General features: G+C 46.1%; 1 protein-coding gene across 20 annotated transcripts in view; it reads left to right on the top strand.

Moving 5' to 3' along the window:
* Window positions 1–27,957, top strand: part of APBB2 (amyloid beta precursor protein binding family B member 2) — a 487,722-nt gene that overhangs the window by 437,366 nt on the left and 22,399 nt on the right. For all 20 annotated transcript variants that reach the window (XM_068278493.1, XM_068278494.1, XM_068278495.1 and 17 more), the window contains one exon: window positions 24,176–24,290. In XM_068278493.1, the coding sequence (XP_068134594.1) occupies window positions 24,176–24,290 (115 nt within the window). The remainder of the gene's footprint in view (window positions 1–24,175; window positions 24,291–27,957) is intronic.

Genomic DNA, 27,957 nt, shown 5'->3' with positions numbered 1-27,957 from the left:
TTTTACTATCGAAAATTAATACTTTCAATAGTATAATATCAGTAAATGTACCGATCTTCTACTATTCGCAGTTTCCCTGCGCCCGATTTTTCCTTGGTGCCTCTATTTCACGTATGCCCAATAGACGCTCTGCAGATGCATGCAGCTTAATCCTGTTGTAGATTGTGCAGATGCCTAATCATTTATGTCCTGTGGAAAGCATAGACCGAAAAAAAACCCCTAATATTTTGATAATAGTATGCTAATTTTATTCAACATGTGTGACATTTAGAGAAATCAATACTGCTATTAATCTCTGTCAGTGTCCATTGCGTTTGTGGTTCAATACACATTCTGCTGTTGCCTTTGCTGGTCAGGATAGGTGAATGTAACCAACACCTCCTGTAGAATGAATAAGTGAGTTTGGCAAGATGCAGTGGTCTTTTTTTCTAGCAAAATCAGCAGATATGGTGTTCTGATTGAGCACACCTACACATTTGATCACCACCTGATCTCTGTTGCCAGAGTTATGATGTGTACAGCCATTAAACATTTGACAATGGTGATTGTTTTAGTTATCCATTTAATGCTTGTACAGGTGTTCCCTACTTTCCCTGTCAAAGACAGGCACCAATGAACTGACCAGAGCACATATATTTTTCCCAATTCTTTCCTACTTTAAAGGGCAGTACACACCACTCAGATCAGATGTGTGTGATATAGTGTAAGTAATGTATCTACTCCAATAGGTCAACATTCCTTTCCTTCCTTCAACCCAAATGACATTAGTTACAAATAAACTCTGGGTTTATCCTGGGGTTATACATGCATGTCCTCCCACTTCCTGGATAGCACACATATGGAATGTGCTAGAGATGATTATATAGTTCCTTTTTGCCTCTATAGTCCCCTGGGGATCTCCTGTTAGATCTGCTCTACTGCGGACATTTAAACCTACTATGGTCATGTGACAATCCACTCTTGGATGCTGGTTGGGGGTGCATGGCAGGAGACTTGGCTCCTAGTGGGTTATTAAAACTGAGGATGTTATAAATAGTCACTTTACTGGAAGAAGCACAATAGTGGCGAGTTAAAGGGGCGCCAATGTGAGGACCAATATAAATGGTTAAGCATCATAACAGGGCCCTGTGCTTTAGTAAGCCAGTACCTATTCAGTAAGGAGTCTTTGGGCAATGCTCTAAAACTGCTATTGCTGCAGCTATCAAGCCCTTTGTGTCCGATAGGAGAAAAGCGCAATACAAATGTTGGAATTACTTGGAGGAGCTCAATATGTGTAACACTATAAAGGGGATGCTATGGAAGGTGGAGCGCTATACTGCAGACACAGTAATGGAGATACTACATAGTGGCCATTAAAGGGGGAAGCATATTTTGTATTCAATTCAAGCAGTATTCCCAGTTTCTCAAGTAAAAGTAAATACCTCGGTTTACCTTTGGATAGGTTTATATTCTAGTATATGGGGTAATTCACCAAATTTATAACCTTCATATTATTGCAGGCATGAATAAAAATAAACTAGGAAACTAAATGTAAAGCCAGACCCCGGACACAAATGTTCTTCTAGTGCAGCACAGGCATGCAATGATGCAATGATAGACCATGAAGCCTATGTATAAATATAGGAAAGGACACGCTCTGCTACTGAGTCTCCAATTCACAAAGCTTGGAGAGCTGTAGAAAGCCTGAATTCTCCAGCAAACCTGGACTGGATTCCTTTTATTATCTGTTATTATGTAGTAAAAACATTGCAACACTCACCTGGGGATATCAGATCATAGTGAGCAGAGATGTCATAAAAATCATGGGGCTCCATGGCAAAAGTTTGACATAGGCCTCTGTCATAGGCAACACTAAGCTTAGACCAACTTCTTCCACCCTTCTCCATAGACATGAGTGCAACTGGCAATTTGCTTACAATGTACAGAGCATTCAGCACAGACACTGTTTTACCTCTTCCCTTTAAATGCAGAACTTGCCGAAACGGCTGGAAATGCTGCTATCTCCCTTGCATGGTCCTACAAGGAGAAACTCTCTACTAATTAGTCACAATATTCAGTGCAGAATCAGTTGCTGTACTCAATGCACCTTCTTTGCAAGTCCTTTATCCCGTGTACCTGTTCATTGCTCCAAGTCTCCCACACCCTCTCCCAGAGTTCTCGCCAGGGCTGTGGAGTCAGAGTCGGAGTTGAGGAGTCAGAGCAATTATGGGTATCTGGAGTTGGTGGGTTCATAAACTGAGGAGTTGGATGTTTTTTGTACCAAATCCACAGCCCTGGTACGTATTAGTAGTTATTAAGTAGTCGGAGTTGGAGCTATTTTGGGTACCTGGAGTCAGAGGTTTCATAAACTGAAGAGTCAGAGTTGGAGTCAGATGATTTTTGTACCAACTCCACAGCCCTGGTTCTTGCATCAGTGAAAAAGGAGAGAGTGAAAGCACATGTCCACTGCTAAAACTTCCATTTATTCGATTCCAATGAAAACAAGTCAATAGTCATGTATGTAACAGGCAACTTAGCCTATCACAGGGAGGTAAGCATACAGACCGCTGCAAGGTTGACAGCTGTTTCGCACTGCTGTGGCCGGTGCTTTGTCAGGACCCAGAGGTCTGCTACTTAACTTAAAGGGAACCCAACGTGAGAGCGATACCGAGACTGTCATATTTATGTCCTTTAAAACCATGCCAGTTGCCTGGCAGTCCCCCTGATCCTGTGCCTCTTATATTTTATCCATAAACCCTTAAAGCGGTATCGTCACCATAAAAATCAAATTTCAACAGCAACTGCTCTGAGTGTATTAAGTGATAAAGATGCTAATCCTGCATTCAAAACTTTCACAACTTTTTCTGCTGTTATGATTTGGAGTTATCACATACTTAAGGAGCACTGGCCCTTTATTAGTCGATGCCAAAGAATTGCATTCTGGGGGTTCTTTTTATCTATAATGTATTCCTCCTCTTTCCTTTATTTCCCTGCCAGCTGCTTATCTGAAACCTAATCCCCTACTCAGCAAGGCTGAGGCGACTCAGCGATTGGAGGAGACAAGAAAAAAAGTAAAGGGCAGAAATGACATCACGAGTTAGCATTAACAGTGGGCAAAAGACATGGCCCCCACCACTAACAGAATTCTTGTCATTTACTATATAACATTCACTGAAATCAAAACGTGGACAGTATAATACATGTGTTATGTAAGTAGATCTAGTATTTATCTACTTATATATGTGTTTTTTTTCCCTGGCATAGTATGGCTGATCCTACTGCTTTAACAAGCATGCAGATCAAGCGCTCTGACTCAAGTCTGACCTGATTACCCAGATACATATTTCACTGCCGGGGAACTGGTATTGTTTAAAAGGAATATATATATATATATATATATATATATATATATATATATGTATATATATATATATATATGTGTATGTATATATATATATATATTTATATATGTGTGTGTATGTGTATATATATATATATATATATATATATATACATATATATATATATATATATACATATATACACACGCACATACTGCGGGTTAACTTTAAGTGCAATTCTGATGAAATCTGGGAGTAACACAAAAACTAAAAACCAGTGAAAAGGTTGGGGATAAGCTAGTTCTCACCACTTTTTCCCAGGCCCCATAGTACCGTATATTCCGGCGTATAAGACGACTGGGCGTATAAGACGACCCCCCAACTTTTCCAGTTAAAATATAGAGTTTGGGATATACTCGTCGTATAAGACTACCCCTCTTCCAACGCACACCAAATTAAAATAAAAAAAACATGTACTGGTGCTGTGTATGAACAGATACTGGTGCTGTACTGTATGTGTTACCCAGTATATAACAGTATATAGTCAATTGACTTGTTGCATTGGTCAACTCTCCTTAAGTAGACTGGTCATCTCTCCTTGTCTACCTGTTTATCAGAGCGGTATGGAAGAATAGATTGCGCTCCCTCAGCAGGGAGATCTGAGTGGCGGTAACAGGATAGAGTGTACCACCCGGCATCAATGACACCCGGTGTATAAGACGACACCCGACTTTTCAGAAGATTTTCAATGGTTAAAAAGTAGTCTTATACGCAGGAATATACAGTATATGTATTTATTGTTTTATGACAAATACTTGTCATAAAACAATAAAACAGTTTTAACATTTGGGCCGGCCCACCCATGAGGCGGAGTGAGGCAGGTTCCTCAGGCGGCGGATGTGGGGGACGGCACCAGGCAGAAAGAGGAAGTGAGCACTGAGTGCGCCTGGCATTTGCCGCCTCCCGTTTTACTGCCTGTACTGGACTGGACCCCTGGGACCCTCTAGGCTGTGCACGCCAGCCCACCACCCTAGATGCAGCCTCTGAGTGAGTCTTTGCTTGGCTAAGCTGCCATCACGATGATGGTGTGCACCGGGTACGGACGGAGGCAGAATCCGGAAGTGACTGGAGTCACGCTGCCTGCCGCCCATATTGAACAGCACTGCCAGTAAAGATGACCTGCCGCTGCCCCCTGCTCGCCAGAGCGAGATGGTTGCCCGCTGCCCCCTGCCTGCCATCACCACTGCTGACTAACTTTGCTGTCTTGCTGCTGCTGGAGCCTCAGTCACTGTTTCAGCTGCTGTAGCTCCGCCCCCAGCAGTGTTTGAATGGAGCGCGGGGCTGATGGGGAGAGAGGTGAGTGGGAAGTGAGCTGCATGAGACAAGGAGGGAATGAGGCCAGAGCCAGCAGGAAGCCATCTCTGAAGATCAAAGGATGCAGCTAAGCCAGCAGACTGCAGAGAGTCCGGGCAAGTGTCGGGGGAGGAGGTGTGTGTGATGTGATTTGTGATGTCTCCCTTACTTGTTCTTTCAGTGTGTGTGTGTGTGTGTTTTCTCCCTTAGTCGTTCTTTCTTTCTCCGCCCCCCCCTCTCTCTCTTTCCCCCTTTCTGTCTCTCCCCCTCTCTCTATCCCCCCTCTTTCCCCCTTTCCATCTCTCTCTCTCTCCGTCCCCCCTCTCTCTATCCCCCCTCTCTTTCCCCCTATCTGTCTCTCTCCCTCTCTCTCCCCCTCTCTCTTCTCCCCCCTTTCTGTTTCTCTCTCCTCTCTCTCTCTACCCCCTCTCTCTACCCCCTCTCTCTCTCTATCCCCCCTTCTCCCTCTGTCTCTCTACCCCCCTCTGTCTCTCTACCCCCATCTCTCCCTTCCTCTATCTGTGTCCAGGGCCGCGCCTGGGCGGGTGCTGCAGGTGCATTGCACCCAGGCGCCTGTCTCCGACAGGCGCTGCCCGGCCGCCGCTCACCCCCTCTGTCCGCGGCTCCCTCCCTCCCTAAAGCCGCCAGCGCGTCACTCAGACCTCGATCAGGCGGCGACCAATCGTGCGGGCGCTAGAACCCAGCGCCCGCACTGATATGCGGAAGTGACATCACTTCCGCATATAGAGCGGGTGCGTCCGGCGCCTGCTCATACTGGTCGGGTCGCCGCTGATCCTGAGGTCTGATTGACACTGCAAGGTAAGGGGGGGGGGGCAGCGGCTGGGGGCTCCCTGTCACTCACTCACTACCTAAAGGGCCTCCCTTTCACTCACTCACTACCTAAAGGGGCTCCCTGTCACTCACTCACTACCTAAAGGGGCTCCCTGTCACTCACTCACTACCTAAAGGGGCTCCCTGTCACTCACTCACCGCCTAAAGGGGCTCCCTGTCATTCACTCACCACCTAAAGGGCCTCCCTGTCACTCACTCACTGCCTAAAGGGGCTCCCTGTCACTCACTCACTGCCTAAAGGGGCTCCCTGTCACTCACTCACTGCCTAAAGGGGCTCCTTGTCACTCACTGCCTAAAGGGGCTCCCTGTCACTCACTGCCTAAAGGGGCTCCCTGTCACTCACTGCCTAAAGGGGCTCCCTGTCACTCACTCACTACCTAAAGGGGCTCCCTGTCACTCACTCACTACCTAAAGGGGCTCCCTGTCACTCACTCACTGAAAAGCGGTCTCTTATTATGTGCATTTACAGGGGAAAGGCTGTCTGTCATTTATGTGCATTCACTGGTGAAACACTGTCTCTCATGTGCATTTAGTGGGGAAATTTTGTCAGTAAAAATCTTTTGTCAGTAAATTTTTAGGTATTTGTCAGTAAAAAATAACGTGAAAGGTTGGCAACACTGGCAGGCTACGCGGCGCAACGGGAAAGATACAGGCAGCCCACCTCACGCTTGGGCTTGGCGGGGGGAGGAGCCGACGACAGCGAGTGAGAGTAGGGTGGCCGCAGGCAGCCATAAATATGCAGTGTGCGACTGCGTCGCACTCGCAGAGCCTCTCAATCTGAGTCAGTCCAGAGACTAGCAGACTCGAAGGTACCCAAAGCCAGCCAGGAGCAAGCCCATAGAAGAGGGGTAGGAATGGGGTATCACATGCATGCGTAAAGAGGTGGAAGGTGTGGGTGTGATTAGGCAGGACATGGGTGTGGTTATGTGGTTGGGCACGGTTAATTTAACCACTCCCATAGGCGCCATAGAAAATCTTGCACCCAGGTGCCAGGCACCCCAGGCTCACCCCTGTCTGTGTCTCTCTCTCCCCCCTCTCTCTCTCTTTCTCCCTCTCTTTTTCCCTGTGTCTCTCTCTCCCTCTCTTCCCCTTTCTCTCTGTCTCTCTCTCTCCTTCTCTCTGTCGCAGGACATCATGGCCACCACCAGCTCCGACCACTCTCAGCCGCACTAACATTGCGACCACTGTCAGCTCTGCCACCAACGACTCAGATCCACCAGCCCCCATTGCAGCCAGGCCACCATCCCTGGCCCTGTCCCAGGGCAGCCACCCTCCACCTGGTCAGCCACTATTTAAATATCACTCCAGGCCCCCCAGACTAGCACCTACTTGACACTATACCTGGCTAGCCTATACAGGGGGCACCTATACCTGGCTACCTAACTACTTCCTCACTACCTATACTAAGGGTGAAAATTGTGCTGTGTGTTCATTCCAAATGGGGGGGGGGGGGGGGGGGGCGCGTGCTCACAAGTTTGCCTCAGGCAGCAGAAAGTCTAGGACCGGCCCTGTCTATCTGGGTTTTCAGTGCTGACTTTCTGTGTTCTGCCCTATGCAGATAGGTTAGGCTAAATAGTAGTCTGTGAACTGTCCAGACTCCTCAAACTAACCATCACATACATGGGCCAGGTTTGGGCAGACACTGGAGGGGGCACTGCTCAATATTTTGTGAACAGTTTGCCCCACCCCCTTCACAGAGTTAGTTAGAAGCAGGAGGTGGTTGACATCAGGTGAAAGCTATGTGCAGATATAGAAACTTCTACACTGCTGTCAGCTCAATACCTTGTGCACTGATCTCTGGATCATGTGACTGACATTCCATCAGGAACTTCACTGAAACAACTGCATCAATAATAAACATTGTGTAAATAATGGAATAGTTCCCTATTCACCTTTACTAAAAATTAAATATCTGATAGGATGAGCTAGGGTTTTAAGCTATGTACAGACTTGACAGGTTTGTGGCCCCTAAACAGTAGGAATTGTTTTGGGGTGAACACTGAGCAATGGGTTCTGTCCAATGGATTGGGGAGGACATGCGAGCAGCACTTCCCTGTGGGAGATGCTTTTGGATAGGTATTTTCCAGAGCTGAAGAGAGGCAGGAGACGATTAAGAATGATCATTTTGGCCAATTGGAGTCTACGTAGCTTTTACAATTACATTTACATACATGCTATTATTAGTATTCTTTTGACAGATATAGCTGTGGCACTTTGTACTGGAGAGCAGGGTTTTTTTTTTTTAAATGTTTTTTTTCATCACAGTAGTAAGCAAGTACCAGAGTCACTATTGGTATTCAGATGTGCCCACTGGGAGCTACTACAGAAGAGTAATGCTTGTGCCTACTTGTGAGATTGAAATCCCCAGCCTGCTCTTACCTTGTTTAAACTGTATTATTTGCTGTTCAGGTACTGTACAAATGACATTTTGGTCATGATCAGATCAATTGGTCGTATTCTTTACAGATAACTTAATTTCGGTATGAGCTAAGTGGAAAAATGCAGGCGAGTCACCTTGCCCAGCCTGGTATTTTCAGTTGGCTCATCATCAGTTGCATTAGTAAATCTGACAGTCCTTCATTTCTTGTACTGATGGATTCACAGCAACAACTGTCCTGTCTTTTTCTCTCTTATTTACTAAGAATCAATATTGATAAAGGCCTGTGTAGATGGCACTGGCTGCCTCAGATGCTTCCCTTACAGTGATATCACAGCCATTAGTCATGGGAATTGGATGGGAGCTGAACCAGTGTGCTTTATTTAGATTCTGTAAACTTCATTATGTCTCGATAGTTTATAGTATCCTCTGGTGGATTCTTTGAGTCCAGGTTCTGTTTATACACTGAAAGTGAAAAAAAAATCACTGGTTCTGTTGACGTAATGTAAATAGGTTCCATAATAAGCCATTTTCAAGTTTAATTCAATTAGAATTATCCTTCACTTTCCATATGAAATCATCCATATTTTTTTGGTAAATTTCACATAAAATAAAAACTTTTCCTACAAGCTTAATTGCAACAACTTACTGCATGCTATAAGCGTGGTCTAGTTTCCTCCCCCTGCCCCAGATTCCACTTACTGCACATACAGGAGTGGCTTCACCAGCATTGCCGGTATTTCGCAACTTCTCTATCCTTACTCATTTTAACCTTAAAGAGGAACTGTTGCGAAAATCTTAAAATTTAAAACACATACAAAGAAGAAGTATGTTTCTTCCTGAGTAAAAGGAGCCATAAATTACTTCTCTCCTATGTTGCTGGCATTTACAGTAAGTAGTAGAAATCTGACATTATCGACACGTTTTGGGCTAGTCCATCTTTCCATAGGGGATTCTCAGCAAGGCTTTTATTCTTTATAAAGACATTCTCTGAAAAAGATTTATACAAAGATGCTGGCCAGCCTCCCTGCTCACCATACACTTTTCTGGCAGTTGGACCGGAGCAACTGCCACTCACTAAGTGCATTTTGCAATAAAGAAACCCCTTTGAACCCCCCCCCCCCCCCATAAGGAGATGGGCTAGTCCAAAACCTGTCGGTTCTGTCAGATTTCTACTACCTACTGTAAGTGACAGCAACATAGGAGAAAAGTACCGTAATTTATGGCTCATTTTACTCTGGAAGAAACGTGCTTCTTTAAGTTTTGTATAAGTTTACATATATTTTAAAGTTTAGGATTTAAAGGTCCTTTAAAGAGAACCTGAGCCAAAGCTCGAGACCAGAAACAAATTCTTACCTAAGGAAAGGGAAGCCTCTGAATCCTAATGAGGGTTCCCTCAGCATGTTCCGCCACTCACCAGGACCCCCTTGTTGATTGGGGCCGCACTCCTATGCTGCCACAAGTGAGCCATGCTGCAGCCACGTCTGTGCACAGAGCTGCTCATGCATGAGTGACTCCAGCTTACTGCGCAGGCGTGGTCATGCTTCTGCCGGTGCAGTGCAGCTGTGTGTGTTTGAAGAGGAGCGCAGCCCCAATCAGATTACAGACCATCCCTTGTCTGTAATCTTTAGAGGCTCCACATTCGGTGACAGGGAACTGGAAGACAGAGGGAAACCTCATTATGGTCCTTCGGTAAGTATGTGGTTATGGCTCGGGAACACTTAAGTATCATATATACTTTTTCAGCACTTTCTAAGCCAAATTATCACTCAGAACAAGTTGTTTCTGATTACCTGGCCTTAGAATCACTTTACTCACCATGGCTCAATTTTGCACATCTTTACTGTTTGTATGCACTTTTCAGCTACTAAATGCGTTATTAGTATATATAATGCATGTTATTGCAGCAGTATATATGTTGCGTGCATAAATCAAGTTATGCTATTTGCGTAACTTGCGTTACACACTTTACATGACACCCACTAATTTTAACATGTGCTGACAGAGTTCAGTAACGATTCATCTCCCACAGTAGTATCACTTTTTGGCTTGTTGAGTGCCTAAAAGGTTTTATACAGATAAGGTGAAAAACAAATAAGGTGAGATAGTTCATGAGAAACATTTTGTAAATTAACCCCGTAGTGAGGTCATAGTGAATGTAATTACATTTCTCAGCGTGCCCTTAGGTGTGCATGTAAGTTGAAGACTTGCAGTACTTTTACACTGAGAATTTGTGCTTGCAATTTATTTTTAGTACACTCGCAGACCCCCATTCAAATATACTGAATAAGAGAGAAATGCAAACACAGCAAAATGCAGCGTACACTAGACTCTGGCATTCTGCCTGACTCAATCATGATAGAGGTAAGACAGAGTATTCATACTTTATGTTGGAGAAATCTGGGTTCCATAGATCTTTAGCTAATCCTTTGTGATACAATCATTGGAGTTGTCACTCTTTAATACAGTCATGTATTAGTCTGTCGGGTTGGGTGACAGAATGATAGCTTATCAATGTTAAGGCTCGTACACACGGACCAACCAACTGCCTGATTATCGCCTAACTTTAGACTGTTGGACGATAATCAGGCATGTGTATGCGAGTAAATGACCAACTGATAACAGACGGTTTACCCGATCCAACCATCGGATCTACTCACATGACTATTGGGCTGATATTATGCAGTTAGTCCGTGTGTAAAAGTCGTTTGAACGATTTGCACTTGTTTTGAATGTGGCCGTATTATGCAGTCCGTCATTCCGTTTGCGTACGCGGTATGTAAATGAGTTGGTCGTTTAATCGTGTGGACATACAGATTGTGTGGTTGGTTGTGCGCTTGTTGGACGTGTGTTGTGCACGAGGTTTTAGTAATGAGCCAAACATCTCATAACAATGTAATTTGTTTGGTGCTGTCAAATCATTACACAGCTAACAAAGATGCTGGTCTACTGGATTAGCAACTAGAAGCTATGATTTGCTAAAGAAGTAGAACAGGGAAAGGCCGCTGCACACACACTCACCAGGCAAATGGGAGCAGGGAAACCAGATCTCAAAGTCCAATTGCAAACAGAAGAATATCCTGCTGCACCAGATGATACGGTGAAGTAGAAAATCTTTATTCTTTTAATCCAACATCATAGCATACAGATAAAAGCTCACGCGTATCGGAGCAAGAATGGCTCCTTAATCATAGCTTTGATAGATAAACTATAATTAACCTCCTTAGCGGTAACCCCGTGCTGGACACGGGGTAAGCCGCCGCGGAGGATTCCTCAGGCCCTGCTGGGCCGATTTGCATAATTTTTTTTTCAAACACGCAGCTAGCACTTTGCTAGCTGCATGTTTGGTCTGATCGTCATCGCCGATCCGCTGCTACCCGCCGCGATATAGGGCCCCCCCGCATACCCCTTGCACAGCCTGGCCAATCGCCGCCAGGCTGCGCTATGGGGTGGATCGGGACTCCCTGTGACGTCGATGACGTCACTCTGTTCGTCGCCATAGCGACGGGGGAAGCCCTCAAGGAAATCCCGTTCAGAACGGGATTTCCTTATGGGCAAGTGGCACCGGCGGCGATCAGACGCTACGGGGGGACGCCGCAGGGAGTGGGGAAGCATGTAGCTCGCGCTAGGCTAGCTGCAATTAAAAAAAAAATACAGCAGTTGAAAGAGACTTTTTTGAAAAAAAAAAAAATAGGTTAAAAAAAACCCTCCCACGGCCGCAAGGCTGCGGAAATCATACCGCCAGGAAGGCTAAGGAGCCATTCTTGCTCTGATTCGCGTGAGCTTTTATCTGTATGGTATGATGTTGGATTAAAAGAAGAAAGATTTTCTACTTCACCGTATCATCTGGTGCAGCGGGATATTCTTCTGTTTGCAATATGATTTGCTAAACCCTGGATTGGCGGATCGGCCTAATAGGATAGTCGTCAGTGTATGTTACTCGGTGCATTTGTACTTTACACCTGTTTATGCATGTACTAATTACTTGAAATACAACTGTTAGTCCACATCGTGTAATTTCATACATTACAGTGTTCTCCCCAGAATTTTTTTCCAGCTGGGTGGCATGAAATAGTAGCCGGGTGGCATGAAAAAGTAGCCGGGTGGGGCGTGCTGAGAGAATGCAGGGCCGGTGCTTCTGTGAGCAACTATGCTTACAAAATAGGAGGAGGTGAGCAGATGACAGCCAGGTGCTCACCAAAACTAGCCGGGTGGAGCACCCGGCTAAAAGAGCCTTGGGAGAACACTGCATTATATATAATAGTTAATTTTAACATTAACCATATCTAATCAGAATGATGATGTGTAATAATAATTCCTAAATTAATGTATTAATCATCTTAAACAGTTTATAACTCATATGTGATCAGTTAAATCAATGTTCCTATCTGATCATATGTCAATCATCAGTCACACATATTTATACCTTACCAATAATGACATTGTTAATGATTTCAATACGCTTACTCTATTTTATCTAATACATTTTAATTATGTCATCCTATAGATACACGGTGTGTCAAATAAGCAATAGATATGTCATATCAGAAACGGCATTATTGATATATCTGAAGTAATTTAATGTCGTTACTGATATAAACAATGTGAGGGCATTAATACTACTAATAACCATATTGTGTAAAAAAAAATAAATCTAATTTAATATGTTTAATCATATTATTAATAATCTGAAGCCTTACCAACTATATGATTGATGTTCCTGACATAATCAAATCCTATTTATTTAACAAGCAATAGTCATGCTTTTTTCTTATAAATCATGTCATGTCAATAGTTAAACTAATAATCATGTCTTATCATTAATCTTAATACAGTATTAATTACATCACTGTTGCTTTCTAGAGATGGTATTTTTTTTTAGCCTCGGTGAAAGTCAGTTGAAGGTCTTTATGGTCAATTCGTATATGACCGCATGTTTAGGATATGACTGGTCCCTTTGTATACAATTTACTGAAACACTATTTTCTTAATTGAAGTACAGCATGTCAATTACAGTGAGTAGAGGTGAAATCTTATGTGAAGATAACAGAATACAGATAGGCAATAAACAATATATGAAATGGGTTTGTTAGCTTTAAAGTGAATGGGAATAAAAAAAATGAACCAGATACCTACCTAAGGAGAGGGAAAGCTCTGGGCCCTATAGAGCCAGCCTGCTCTTTTCCCGGTCCCCGCGTTCCAGAGCTGGTTTCCCTGGTAGAAGTATTCAACCAATTGGTCAAATAGTGCTCCTCTGCTGCCGAAAGAGGCTTTGGAAGTCTTCGAGAGCCCGAGTGCTTCCCAAAGATGGACGGCTCCATACTGCACATGTGCACTCGCGCATGCACAGTATAGAGGTGACTGTCTTCTGGAGGACTCGGGCTCCTGAAGACTTCCGAAGCCTCCCGCGGGGGAGGATTAAATTACGGGAGCCAGCGCTTAACGGAGGGCACCAGGAGAGGAGAACAGTGGGGAACAGTATGGAAGGCCTTTGCAAAGTCCAAGTATATCACATCTACAGTATTCCGAATGTCCAATATAACATTCACCACCTCATAACAGCTAAGCCTCCTTCCTGTGTTAAGCACTTATTAAAATTGGAAAATTGAGACTCTTCCGCATCTGTAATTTGCAACAATGATGTTTCCCTTGTGAAGACAGAAGTAAAGCAAGCATTCAATAGCTCCGCCCTACTTCACTCATTCCTATCTCATCCTCTAGAATTCCAATACAGTCCACCTTTCTTTTCAGAGTTGATATACTTGTAAAACGTTTTTGGATTTTATTTTGAACTTGTTTATATGCTGTTTTGGCATTTGGGCTTAGCAACTACCATTCAGTAATTACTTTTGTAAATCGTGAAATACCTGAGATTCCCCCATTAGGAGATACACTAGTCCAAACAATGTTCGACCTGATTTTTACTGCCTACTGCAAGTGGTGGCAACATAAGAAAAAATTAATTTATAGTGCATTTAACTCTGGGTAAAATGTCAATGTTATGTGTATGTGTTTTACTTTTAAAACATTTCATGGTAGTTGTCCTTTAAGTTTACTTTAGGAATTGGAGATGTTATGTTGAATACTCTGCTGCGCAGTTCCGTTAGTGTTAACTGCCTACTGTGTAGCCCTTATGGTTCCTATTATCCATGGGCAAATTGCTCATAGAGATTTGAATGTAGGGGTCAATGCAAGTGCACAGTACTGGAAGCTACACTAGTAAGAGAAAGAAGCCGATTATGAAGAGAAAATGTTGTTTGTTAATGCTGCCTTGTCTTCTGACAGCCAGACAGTCCCAAAATAGTTCATATTATCAGTGCTATTCTCTCTGGTTGTTGGCTTCTGTTTGCATGAATTTGCATTTGAAGTATGCATTCCTGTACCATAAAGAAAAGAATTGTTGCTCATTTTGTTAAGTGGAACCATTTGCTGAATTTGAAATTCTATGTTTGTTGCAGTTCCATGTATATGATTCTCCTTGTCCCACACGTACAGATATATAGTGTATAGACAAGAGCCTAGGTTCTTAGCAATGTACATGTAACCCAGGGGTACTCAAACTTGTGGTGCTCTATTCATTATAGTAAGTTTTTAAATTCAGTAAATGGCAGATCACATGTGAAGGAACCAGAATACCTATTTACAGTTGAGTAAAAGCATGAGTGTATGTTTGTAATACATATATGTAAAATTATGGAGCACTCCTAACAAATACATGTCTGACAAGTGGTACTTGAGATAATGTTTCCCACGACGGGGTAATTTCTAAACTCCGTCATTTTTAGACTGGTAATAGTACTATGATAATGTTGAGAAGGGAACAAGCAGAAGGCTTGTGGTGAATGAATACACATCTTTAAAGTGGGCCTGAACTATTGCACAGGACAGAAGGAAAACAGTGAAATGCAAATTGTACACATTTAGAGCGTTTAGTCTGTCTAATTCCCACCTCGTCTGTGACTAATCACAAGTTGTAATTTGATCTCAGCTGAGTCAGTTGACTACCACGGCCAAAGCAGCTAATTGGTAAACACAATATGACTGCTTCCATGAAAGCAGGAAGAAAACACACTGCAGATTTATTGCAGGATTTGTATCAGCTGTAACAAAGAAATGTTTTTCTTTAAAGGTTATTATGCTGTTGTGTATATTTTAGAGCAGAGAGGAAGTTCTGAGTTTAGGTCCGCTTTGGACTGTCCGACTGGTGGAGATCTGCATTTAGCAACTCAGGTCCGACTTTGTGGAGATCTGCATTTAGCAACTCAAGAAGATTAGTGTGATTTTCTGTGGCTCATGTTTTGACATTTTGCTAGATGAGGCTCTTATAGTATTTGTTATTTATAGTGCAGGTATACAATATGCTGAAATAGTTTGGACGCCTTTTCCATCCTTAGTTTTCCAGTTACAAGGGTGCTGCCGGAAGTCATTCTTGTCAGGTCATGACTCATTTTGTAACAACAGGAGATAAGCAGCAACATAGACATAGCGTAATTGTCTACAATATGGTGCTATTCAAAATAGTAGTGTAGGTAGAGAATAATTCAAAATAGTCTCCACCATTGGCAATGTGCCAGCTTTCAAACTCTATCCTTGAATTGATTATTGGTAACTAGGTCTCAGGTAAGTGCCGGCCCCTTCTGCATGTCCATTCCTCACATTCACTGAAAGAATTAGAGATGGGAAGTTCGGATCTTTTCAATGATCCGGATGATTCGAATCGGATCATTGAAGAGATCCGGATCTTTGATCCGAATCTCGGATCATTTTACTACCGGAAGCATTCGGGGGTGAAATGAACAGCAGGACAGGTCTGTGGACAGGAGAAGGGGAGGGAGTGGACACACGGAGAAGGGGAGAAGATGGACAGAGGGCAGGGAGTGGGCAGAGATGGGAGGAGGGACGAGCAGAGAGCAGAAATGTTTGCACGTAATACCCACATGCTGAAGTCATATGCTTTACATATATTTCACCTATATGTTCATCTGTACACTTTGAAAGAAAAGGTCGCACAGTGAAAGAAAGCATTCCCAGAAGTGAAGTGCAGCTGTTTAGTGCCGAGTGCAGGAGGATTATATTGCCTTTCAATCACACTGTCTGCAAAGTTACTGAGCTGTGCTGAGCCAAAAGCTTCCCATGTGTTCACTGTGCAGCACTACGGAACAGACAGCCTGTAATGGGCAGCACATTGCAGCCAGTATGTGTGCTCTACACATATCTGGCAGTGGCACCCATGTCCCCTCTCTACCTGTCCCTGCAAGGCTGCCTCCCTTCCAACAGAGCGATCCATCTCTGCTCTGCTTCCAAGACCCCGCTGCCCGCTGAGAGGGGGCGTGTCGCTCCTGGTCCCGCCCCTTTTGCGATCCGAATCACTCATTTTGATGATTCGGATGATCGACTCATAAAATAGATTCGGATCAAAGATCCGAATCGTTCATGATCCGGACAACACTAGAAAGAATGCTGGTAAGAAAGGAAAGACATTCTTGAATCAGGAAGTTGCATTTCTAGGCAGCATTATAAAGTTTTTGAAGCAGTAGTTATTTTTATTAGAGGACAACTGAAGTGAGAAGAACATGGAGGCTGCTATATTGATATCTTTTTAAACAATGCCTGGCAGCCCTGCTGATCTATTTGGCTGCAGTAGTTTCTGAATAAAACCAGAAACAAGCATGCAGCCAATCTAGTCAGAATACGATCATGTCAGAAACACCTGATCTGCTGCATGCTTGTTCAGGGTCGGTGGATTAGAGGCAGAGGACTAGCAGGACTGCCAGGCAACTGGTATTGCTTAAAAGAAAATAAATATGGCAGCCTCATATCCCTCTCGCTTCAGTTGTCCTTTAAAGCATATAATGAATAATCAGTGTGATGCTGGAGTTCAGCCTTAATATTAAATAGTACGGTTAATGCAGTTACCTCTGTCACATTGCTTCAACATTTTATTAAATATTATAAAGGAGACACTAAATCTTTGTGTAAAATGAGGCCACTTTCTACCAGCCCCATGTGAAATCTCTGGAGAACATCTGCATGAGGATAATAGGTCTCCTCAATGGCCAATTCTGCTTGTAATAAATCTCCCAAGTATGGGAAAAAGGATAATAGAGTTCTTTTAAATAGAATTCCTGTATAGCTCATTAATCTATGAAAATAACATGATTATTGCCTGTGGCAAATCACTTGTCACTAGATATTATAATTAGGCTTCATCTGCGATGATATACGCTGCTTTCATTATAGAGACTGAGGTAAACGTAACTGGGTATTGTTTTATAGCTATGAAAGTAAGAGCTGTCAACCTATGTCCTGTATAAGTGAGCACACACCATAGAGAAGGAAGATAAGCTCCACATATATCACGGGACAGTGAGCAAAGACAAGTATGACGAGGCAATGAAATGAAGCAGTGTTTGCCCATGTTTAATAATCAGCTGGATGCCTAAATAGCTGAACTCATCCAATAAAACTACAGTTTGCTTAAAGGAGAACGCTAGAAAGTATTATTGAACTGAACATATAACTTTTGTAATTCACACCTTTAGAACATTATTCGTCATTCATTTTTCAGTATAAGAGTGAGAATGAGAGTGAGGACTTGTAGTGCATGGAGCAGTACAGGTGTCATAATATCTGTACAGCACTCCAATATATCAGCGCAACATTTTCCAGAAACCACGCTCTTTACTGAGCGATCTCTTTCCACAAGAAAATAGCCGACATTTGTTTCGGGGGCCACGCAGGATTCACCACACGCCTTGATAAAGGGGGACCCTGCGTACTCGCCTTGATAAAGGCGGACCCTGCGTACTCGCCTTGATAAAGGGGGACCATGCGTACTCGCCTTGATAAAGGGGGACCCTGCGTACTCGCCTTGATAAAGGGGGACCATGCGTACTCGCCTTGATAAAGGGGGACCCTGCGTACTCGCCTTGATAAAGGGGGACCATGCGTACTCGCCTTGATAAAGGGGGACCCTGCATACACGCCTTGATAAAGGGGGACCCTGCGTACTCGCCTTGATAAAGGCGGACCCTGCGTACTCGCCTTGATAAAGGGGGACCCTGCATACTCGCCTTGATAAAGGGGGACCCTGCGTACTCGCCTTGATAAAGGCGGACCCTGCGTACTCGCTTTGATAAAGGGGGACCCTGCGTACTCGCCTTGATAAAGGGGGACCCTGCGTACTCGCCTTGATAAAGGGGGACCATGCGTACTCGCCTTGATAAAGGGGGACCCTGCATACTCGCCTTGATAAAGGGGAACCCTGCGTACTCGCCTTGATAAAGGCGGACCCTGCGTACTCGCCTTGATAAAGGGGGACCATGCGTACTCGCCTTGATAAAGGGGGACCCTGCGTACTCGCCTTGATAAAGGGGGACCATGCGTACTCGCCTTGATAAAGGGGGACCCTGCGTACTCGCCTTGATAAAGGGGGACCATGCGTACTCGCCTTGATAAAGGGGGACCCTGCGTACTCGCCTTGATAAAGGGGGACCATGCGTACTCGCCTTGATAAAGGGGGACCCTGCGTACTCGCCTTGATAAAGGGGGACCCTGCGTACTCTCCTTGATAAAGGGGGACCCTGCGTACTCGCTTTGATAAAGGGGGACCATGCGTACTCGCCTTGATAAAGGGGGACCATGCGTACTCGCCTTGATAAAGGGGGACCATGCGTACTCGCCTTGATAAAGGGGGACCCTGCGTACTCGCCTTGATAAAGGGGGACCATGCGTACTCGCCTTGATAAAGGGGGACCCTGCATACTCGCCTTGATAAAGGGGAACCCTGCGTACTCGCCTTGATAAAGGCGGACCCTGCGTACTCGCCTTGATAAAGGGGGACCATGCGTACTCGCCTTGATAAAGGGGGACCCTGCGTACTCGCCTTGATAAAGGGGGACCATGCGTACTCGCCTTGATAAAGGGGGACCCTGCGTACTCGCCTTGATAAAGGGGGACCATGCGTACTCGCCTTGATAAAGGGGGACCCTGCGTACTCGCCTTGATAAAGGGGGACCATGCGTACTCGCCTTGATAAAGGGGGACCCTGCGTACTCGACTTGATAAAGGGGGACCATGCGTACTCGCCTTGATAAAGGGGGACCCTGCGTACTCGCCTTGATAAAGGGGGACCATGCGTACTCGCCTTGATAAAGGGGGACCCTGCGTACTCGCCTTGATAAAGGGGGACCCTGCGTACTCTCCTTGATAAAGGGGGACCCTGCGTACTCGCTTTGATAAAGGGGGACCATGCGTACTCGCCTTGATAAAGGGGGACCCTGCGTACTCGCCTTGATAAAGGGGGACCATACGTACTCGCCTTGATAAAGGGGGACCCTGCGTACTCGCCTTGATAAAGGGGGACCATGCGTACTCGCCTTGATAAAGGGGGACCCTGCGTACTCGCTTTGATAAAGTTAGGACCCTGCGTACTCGCCTTGATAAAGGGGGACCCTGCGTACTCGCCTTGATAAAGGGGGACCCTGCATACACACCTTGATAAAGGGGGACCCTGCGTACTTGCCTTGATAAAGGGGGACCCTGCATACTCGCCTTGATAAAGGGGGACCCTGCGTACTCTCCTTGATAAAGGGGGACCCTGCGTACTCGCTTTGATAAAGGGGGACCCTGCGTACTCGCCTTGATAAAGGGGGACCCTGCGTACTCGCCTTGATAAAGGGGTACCCTGCGTACACGCCTTGATAAAGGGGGACCCTGCATAGCTCCAAAAACAATTGTCAGCTATTTTATTGTGGAAACATGGCTTAATAAAAAGACTGTGCTTTCTGGACAACGGTGTGCTGATTTATTGCTGACTATTGAAGAGGCACTGCCTAAGCCACAGTGTCAGGCAACCGAACTTTAACTGATGGAGTGCCCACCCACTGGATTGCATAATATCTGTACAGGAGAATGTGTGGCGGCAGCTCCAGGTAGTACAGGTGTCATACTGTCTGTACAGGAGAGTGTGTGGAGGCAGTTCGAGGTATTACAGGTGTCATACTGTCTACAGGAGAGTGTGTGGTGGCATCTCCAGGTAGTGTACAGGTGTCATACTGTCCGTACAGGAGAGTGTGTGGCGGCAGTTCCAGGTAGTACAGGTGTCATACTGTCTGTACAGGAGAGTGTGTGGAGGCAGTTCGAGGTATTACAGGTGTCATACTGTCTACAGGAGAGTGTGTGGTGGCATCTCCAGGTAGTGTACAGGTGTCATACTGTCCGTACAGGAGAGTGTGTGGAGGCAGTTCCAGGTAGTACAGGTGTCATACTGTCTGTACAGCAGAGTGTGTAGCGGCAGCTCCAGGTAGTACAGGTGTCATACTGTCTGTACAGGAGAGTGTGTGGCAGCAGCTCCAGGTAGTACAGGTGTCATACTGCCTGTACAGGAGAGTGTGTGGCGGCATCTCCAGGTGGTACAGGTGTCATACTGCCTGTACAGCAGAGTGTGTGGCAGCAGCTCCAGGTAGTACAGGTGTCATACTGTCTGTACAGGAGAGTGTGTGGTGGCATCTCCAGGTAGTACAGGTGTCATACTGCCTGTATAGGAGAGTGTGTGGCAGCAGCTCCAGGTAGTACAGGTGTCTTGCTGTCTGTACAGGAGAGTGTGTGGCGGCAGCTCCAGGTAGTATAGGTGTCATGCTGTCTGTACAGGAGTGTGTGGCGGCAGCTCCAGGTAGTACAGGTGTCATGCTGTCTGTACAGCAGAGTGTGTGGCGGCATCTCCAGGTAGTACAGGTGTCATACTGTCTGTACAGGAGAGTGTGTGCCGGCAGCTCCAGGTAGTACAGGTGTCATACTGTCTGTACAGCAGAGTGTGTGGCGGCATCTCCAGGTAGTATAGGTGTCATACTGTCTGTACAGGAGAGTGTGTGGCGGCAGCTCCAGATAGTATAGGTGTCATACTGTCTGTACAGGAGAGTGTGTGGTGGCATCTACAGGTAGTACAGGTGTCATACTGCCTGTACAGGTGTCATACTGCCTGTACAAGAGAGTGTGTGGAGGCATCTCCAGGTAGTACAGGTTTCATACTGCCTGTACAGGAGAGTGTGTGGTGGCATCTTCAGGTAGTGTGCAGGTGTCATACTGCCTGTACAGGAGAGTGTGTGGCGGCATCTCCAGGTAGTACAGGTGTCATGCTGTCTGTACAGGAGAGTGTGTGGCGGCAGCTCCAGGTAGTACAGGTGTCATACTGTCTGTACAGCAGAGTGTGTGGCGGCATCTCCAGGTAGTATAGGTGTCATGCTGTCTGTACAGCAGAGTGTGTGGCGGCATCTCCAGGTAGTGCAGGTGTCATACTGTCTGTACAGGAGAGTGTGTGCCGGCAGCTCCAGGTAGTACAGGTGTCACACTGTCTGTACAGCAGAGTGTGTGGTGGCATCTCCAGGTGGTATAGGTGTCATACTGCCTGTACAGGAGAGTGTGTGGCGGCAGCTCCAGGTAGTACAGGTGTCATACTGCCTGTACAGGAGAGTGTGTGGTGGCATCTCCAGGTAGTGTGCAGGTGTCATACTGCCTGTACAGGAGAGTGTGTGGCGGCAGCTCCAGGTAGTACAGGTGTCATACTGTCTGTACAGGACAGTGTGTGGCGGCATCTCCAGGTAGTACAGGTGTCATACTGTCTGTACAGCAGAGTTTGTGGCGGCATCTCCAGGTAGTACAGGTGTCATACTGTCTGTACAGGAGAGTGTGTGCCGGCAGCTCCAGGTAGTACAGGTGTCACACTGTCTGTACAGCAGAGTGTGTGGCGGCATCTCCAGGTAGTACAGGTGTCATACTGTCCGTACAGGAGAGTGTGTGGAGGCAGTTCCAGGTAGTACAGGTGTCATACTGTCTGTACAGCAGAGTGTGTAGCGGCAGCTCCAGGTAGTACAGGTGTCATACTGTCTGTACAGGAGAGTGTGTGGCAGCAGCTCCAGGTAGTACAGGTGTCATACTGTCTGTACAGGAGAGTGTGTGGCGGCATCTCCAGGTAGTACAGGTGTCATACTGTCTGTACAGGAGAGTGTGTGGCGGCAGCTCCAGATAGTATAGGTGTCATACTGTCTGTACAGGACAGTGTGTGGCGGCATCTCCAGGTAGTACAGGTGTCATACTGTCTGTACAGCAGAGTTTGTGGCGGCATCTCCAGGTAGTACAGGTGTCATACTGTCTGTACAGGAGAGTGTGTGCCGGCAGCTCCAGGTAGTACAGGTGTCACACTGTCTGTACAGCAGTGTGTGGCGGCATCTCCAGGTAGTACAGGTGTCATACTGTCTGTACAGGAGAGTGTGTGGCGGCAGCTCCAGATAGTATAGGTGTCATACTGCCTGTACAGGAGATTGTGTGGCGGCAGCTCCAGGTAGTACAGGTGTCATACTGCCTGTACAGGAGAGTGTGTGGCGGCAGCTCCAGGTAGTACAGGTGTCATACTGCCTGTATAGGAGAGTGTGTGGCAGCAGCTCCAGGTAGTGTACAGGTGTTATACTGCCTGTACAGGAGAGTGTGTGGCGGCATCTTCAGGTAGTACAGGTGTCATGCTGTCTGTACAGGAGAGTGTGTTGCAGCAGCTCCAGGTAGTACAGGTGTCATACTGCCTGTACAGGAGAGCGTGTGGCAGCTACTCCAGGTAGTACAGGTGTCACACTGTCTGTACAGGAGAGTGTGTGGCTGCATCTCCAGGTAGTACAGGTGTCATACTGTCTGTACAGGAGAGTGTGTGGCAGCAGCTCCAGGTAGTATAGGTGTCATGCTGTCTGTACAGGAGAGTGTGTGGTGGCATCTCCAGGTAGTGTACAGGTGTCATACTGTCTGCACAGGAGAGTGTGTGCCGGCATCTCCAGGTAGTACAGGTGTCATACTTGCCTATACAAAAGAGTGTGTGGAGGCATCTCCAGGTAGTACAGGTGTCATACTGCCTGTACAGGAGAGTGTGTGGCAGCAGCTCCAGGTAGTACAGGTGTCATACTGCCTGTACAGGAGAGTGTGTGGAGGCAGCTCCAGGTAGTACAGGTGTCATACTGCCTGTACAGGAGAGTGTGTGGAGGCATCACCAGGTAGTAGAGGTGTCATACTGTCTGCACAGGAGAGTGTGTGCCGGCATCTCCAGGTAGTACAGGTGTCATACTGCCTGTACAGCAGAGTGTGTGGCAGCAGCTCCAGGTAATACAGGTGTCATACTGCCTGTACAGCAGAGTGTGTGGCAGCAGCTCCAGGTAGTACAGGTGTCATACTGCCTGTACAGCAGAGTGTGTGGCGGCAGCTCCAGGTAGTACAGGTGTCATACTGCCTGTACAGCAGAGTGTGTGGCAGCAGCTCCAGGTAGTACAGGTGTCATACTGCCTGTATTGGAGAGTGTGTGGCAGTGCTCCAGGTAGTACAGGTGTTATGCTGTCTGTACAGGAGAGTGTGTGCCGGCATCTCCAGGTAGTACAGGTGTCATACTGCCTGTACAGCAGAGTGTGTGACAGCAGCTCCAGGTAGTACAGGTGTCATACTGTCTGTACAGGAGAGTGTGTGGTGGCATCTCCAGGTAGTGTACAGGTGTTATACTGCCTGTACAGGAGAGTGTGTGGCTGCAGCTCCAGGTAGTACAGGCGTCATACTGTCTGCACAGGAGAGTGTGTGGCGGCATCTCCGGGTAGTACAGGCGTCATACTGCCTGTAGAGTAGAGTGTGCTGGCAGCTCCAGCACCGGTCTATCTTGGGAAGACAGTAGAGTTTGAGTATCTCTTTTTTCCCTGAACCTCTCAGCTGGTGTTCTCTGCGTGTGGCTGTAGACATGACATCATAGCCTGATTTAGCAGAATTCCCTTTGTTTTACTGTACATTGAGCTGTCCTCTTTCAGCTCACGTTGCTTTCTTAGTGCTGTGTTTCTTGGAATGCGCAGAGTTTATGAGCACAATGATGTGTTCCCTGAATTTCAATGAACAGCCCAGATTTCCAATTAAGCTACATGTGGAGATTTATTACACCTAGGTTTTACCAATTTACAATGCATTGCAGCATATTTTATTTGTCTCCTTGGTGGAAAATATACAATTACGCTTTCCAATGACTTATTCGCATTGCCTGTATGTAATGGCAGCCAGCAGCACTCAGCAAGCCAGTCTCCCACTCTTTATTACCAGGTCACAATGCAGCATAGTCTGCAGTCCTTCTAGCTGGAGTCTTACTGACACCAATGTCACTGTGCTGATGATTATACAGCATGAAATAATCACATAGACTGCTTGCCTTTATTTCCACGCCTTTAAATATACATGGAAATGAGCTTTGTGATGTTTTCTCTTGCAGGGATTTTGCATATGTTGCCAGAGACAAGGATACAAGGATTCTAAAATGCCACGTGTTCCGATGTGACACACCAGCAAAAGCCATTGCAACCAGCCTTCACGAAATCTGTTCTAAGGTGAGACACGTTTCAATGTGGCAACCTATCATACAAAACTTACTAAGGTACATGCAAGGCTGAACGTTCATCTCCAGAGCCTTTGGACATAAAAATCTATTGATTTAAAGCTAACCTCTAAAAATACGGTGGAACCAGTGCTGACTAGCTTAGCACTGCCCTGCAACTCTCAATGGGCTTGATTCACTAAGACAAATAGCATGCCTTATCCGAGTTAACACACCTATCAGAGATGATACTCCTTATCAAAGTTAACATGGCCTTATCAGAGTAGCATAGAGAGCGCTACGAACCCCCGAAATGGCTCAGGGCCGGACGAGTGGAGCTCTCGTCCTTGCCAATCAGTAGGCATACGTTTGTAGCGCTCACTATGCTACTCTGATAAGGCTTGTTAACTTTGATAAGGTGCGTTATCTCTGATAAGGCGTGTTATCTCTGATAAGGATAAGGCGTGTTATCTCTGATAAGGCGTGTTAACTCAGATAAGGCATGCTAGTTGTCTTAGTGAATCAAGCCCCATGACTCTAGTAGTATGCACCTCCCCATCTTCTGGGCGTCTATACTCTTCTCTTTCAGGACCGTGTCATTTGTTATCTATATTCAGTGTCCAACCTCCTACATATTACGTGACATTGGCATGTACATGTGTATGTGATGCATATTTGAGGTTTACAAAGGCACAGGTTTTGCTGTGTTAAAGTGGACCTATCAACCAAATTTCAAATCAGTAATTTTTAAATTGCTTTTATATCACAATAAAGGGTAATAATTTTCTTTTGACAAAAAGCTATGCTGAAGTTGACATCAGGGAATTTTGCTTGGCAAAGATTTTAAGAATACCCGACTGGAATATAAACTATAAGCATAGAGCCAGGGAGCGTTTCACCAGGAGGAGGACGCTAACCGAAGCTCTGTTAGAAAAAACACTACTGCAGCCACCATTGTGGTCACAAAAGTAAACAAGTGATTCGGGTGTCTTCAGACCTCATCAGGAGTTATTTTATGGATCGTTAAGATTCTTTTAGGTGGGTGTTTTCTAATGTACTTTTCAAACGCTTTTCTAAACGGTAGCCCCACCACCGTGAGCTGTCCTTAAGTTCCATAAAATGGTCAGAACTACCAAAAATGAGGAAAATATAGCTTTCTATTTAATCCATTAAAATGCTTATAAGCACAACTGAGACTGCTGTCTAGTGCCAGCCTGCTGTTTCAGGCTCTTGGCCTCTTCAAGCTGAGTAGCCACCATTATACATAACAGGATGATGGCAACACTTGTTGGGGGATCAGGAAGGGGAAGAAGGAATGATGGTGGCAATACTTCTTGGTGGCAGTGCAGTTTCTAGGCTAAAATGCACCAGGGCGAGGGTGTAAAAATTGCGCGCCCCCCCCCCGGTATAGGTAGCCAGCTATAGGTCCCCCCCAAGTATAGGTGGCCAGGCATAGGTGAGCCAGTAAAGGTTGCCCCCGTATAGGTTAGCAGGTAGTTGCCTCCAGTATAGGTAGCCAGTATAGTTGCCCACAGTATATGTTAGATAGGCAGGCACCCCTCCCCCCCCCCCCCCCCGGTATAAGTTAGATAAGTAGGTGCCCCCAGTACAGGTTAGCTTGGTAGGTGCCTCCAATATAGGTAGCCAGTATAGTTGCCCCAGCATAGGTTAGATAGGTAGGTACCCCCAGTATAAGTTAGTTAGGTAGGTGCCCCCAGTATAGGTAGCCAGTATAGTTGCCACCTGTATAGGCTAGCTAGGTAGGTAGGTGCCCCCAATACAGGTTAGATAAGTGCCCCCAGTATAGATTAGATAGGTAGCTGCCCCCCAGTATAGGTTAGATTAGGTAGGTTCCCCCAGTATAGGTTAGATAGGTATGTGCCCCCAGTATAGATTAGATAGGTAGCTGCCCCCCAGCATAGGTTAGACAGGTAGCTGCCCCCCAGCATAGGGGCTAGATAGGTAGCTGCCCCCAGTATAGGTTAGATAAGTAGCTGCCCCCAGTATAGGTTAGATAGGTAGCTGCCCCCCAGTACAGGTTAGATTAGGTAGGTGCCCCCCAGTATAGGATAGATAGGTAGCTGCCCCCAGTACAGGTTACATTAGGTAGGTGCCCCCCAGTATAGGATAGATAGGTAGCTGCCCCCAGTATAGGTTAGATAGGTAGCTGTCCCCAGTATAGGTTAGATTAGGTAGCTGCCCCCGAGTACAGGTTAGATTAGGTAGGTGCCCCCCAGTATAGGATAGATAGGTAGCTTGCCCAGTATAGGTTAAGTAGGTAGGCGCCCCCTCATAATGGTGGGGGGGGGGAAGCCAGAGCCGCGGGGAGGGCAGCCCGACCTCTTCCTCCCTCTCCTCTCCCGCCCGCCCTCCGTGCTCCCCCCTCGGACTGCAGCAGAGTTAGTGCGCAGGGAAGCGCTGCTATACACAGTTACTCACCTCCCTGGATCCGATCGCCGCTCACGCCCTGCTGGTCTCCTCTCTGCAATGTAGCCGCTGATACACACGCTGCTTCCTGTTTACATAGGAAGCAGCGTGACGTGTGTATCAGCGGCTACATTGCAGAGAGGAGACCAGCAAGGCGTGAGCGGCGATCGGATCCAGGGAGGTGAGTAACTGTGTATAGCAGCGCTTCCCTGCGCGCTAACTCTGCTGCAGTCCGAGGGGGGAGCACGGAGGGCGGCCGGGAGAGGAGAGGGAGGAAGAGGTCGGGCTGCCCTCCCAGTGGCTCCGGCTCCCCCCTTCCCCCGCTATCACAGCGCCCCCCCCTTCCTCTGCGCCCAGGGCAGCGGCACGGGCCGCACGGCCGTAGAAACGACCCTGCTTGGTGGAAGGGTAAAAAGGGATGATTACATCACATAGTGGGGGAAAGAGGAAGAACAGATCATGATGGCAACACTTGTTGGCGGGACAGGAAAGGGGAAGAACATAGTGGTAGAAGACTGTTATCTATTGATAGCAGGCATTACATTAAACATATTGATACAAAAGGTATTTCTGCACAAAACTAATGACCCAGCAGTGTCCCACTTGCCGTGTGAATCCTAAACTTTGGGAGATACTGGTAAAACCTTTGGTATCCACTCTTTACCTCTCTGTTCATACTTGCCCATATTGGTGCAGTTTGCAGGATGATTGCAGCACTATAATTCTATTGCTTAGAGGACATGAGCAGTCCCCAATCCCTGTGGACCTCTAGCAGATAATTATAAAATGTCACTCCTCAATGACAATTAATAATGTAATATTTATGTAAATTTAGCAGGTAATCCTAATGTCCTGCTTAACATGCTATTACTTATAATATTGGCCTTTTAAAATGAAATTAGCTATAATATACCCCTCTAGGAGGCAGTATTTTTCCTACAAAGAGAACCTCAGTAGTAAGAATACACCATCTAGTTTGCATTCTACTGTTTTAATAACCATCCTCTCGAACAGACAGAACATACATATAGCAACTTAATGACACAGGAAACAATGTGTGGGTGACACAATGAGCAGAGGGGTACACAGAGTAACATGGGTGATATAAATAACCAAGATGTGAAGGTGTGTATTGAAAGGCCAGCAGCCATGCTTGCAGTGACATAGGCATGTGGGGAAGCCCCTGGTAACAGATGCCACTTTAGCGGTGGTCCCTCAAGGCAGGAGCCGCCAGTAATGGCACCTAGAGGTAT

The sequence above is a fragment of the Hyperolius riggenbachi genome, chromosome 1 (genome assembly GCF_040937935.1).
Source record: "Hyperolius riggenbachi isolate aHypRig1 chromosome 1, aHypRig1.pri, whole genome shotgun sequence".
Classification (NCBI taxonomy): domain Eukaryota; kingdom Metazoa; phylum Chordata; class Amphibia; order Anura; family Hyperoliidae; genus Hyperolius; species Hyperolius riggenbachi.
The sequence above is the reverse complement of the archived record's forward strand: the minus strand, read 5'-3'. Positions and strand labels throughout refer to the sequence as shown.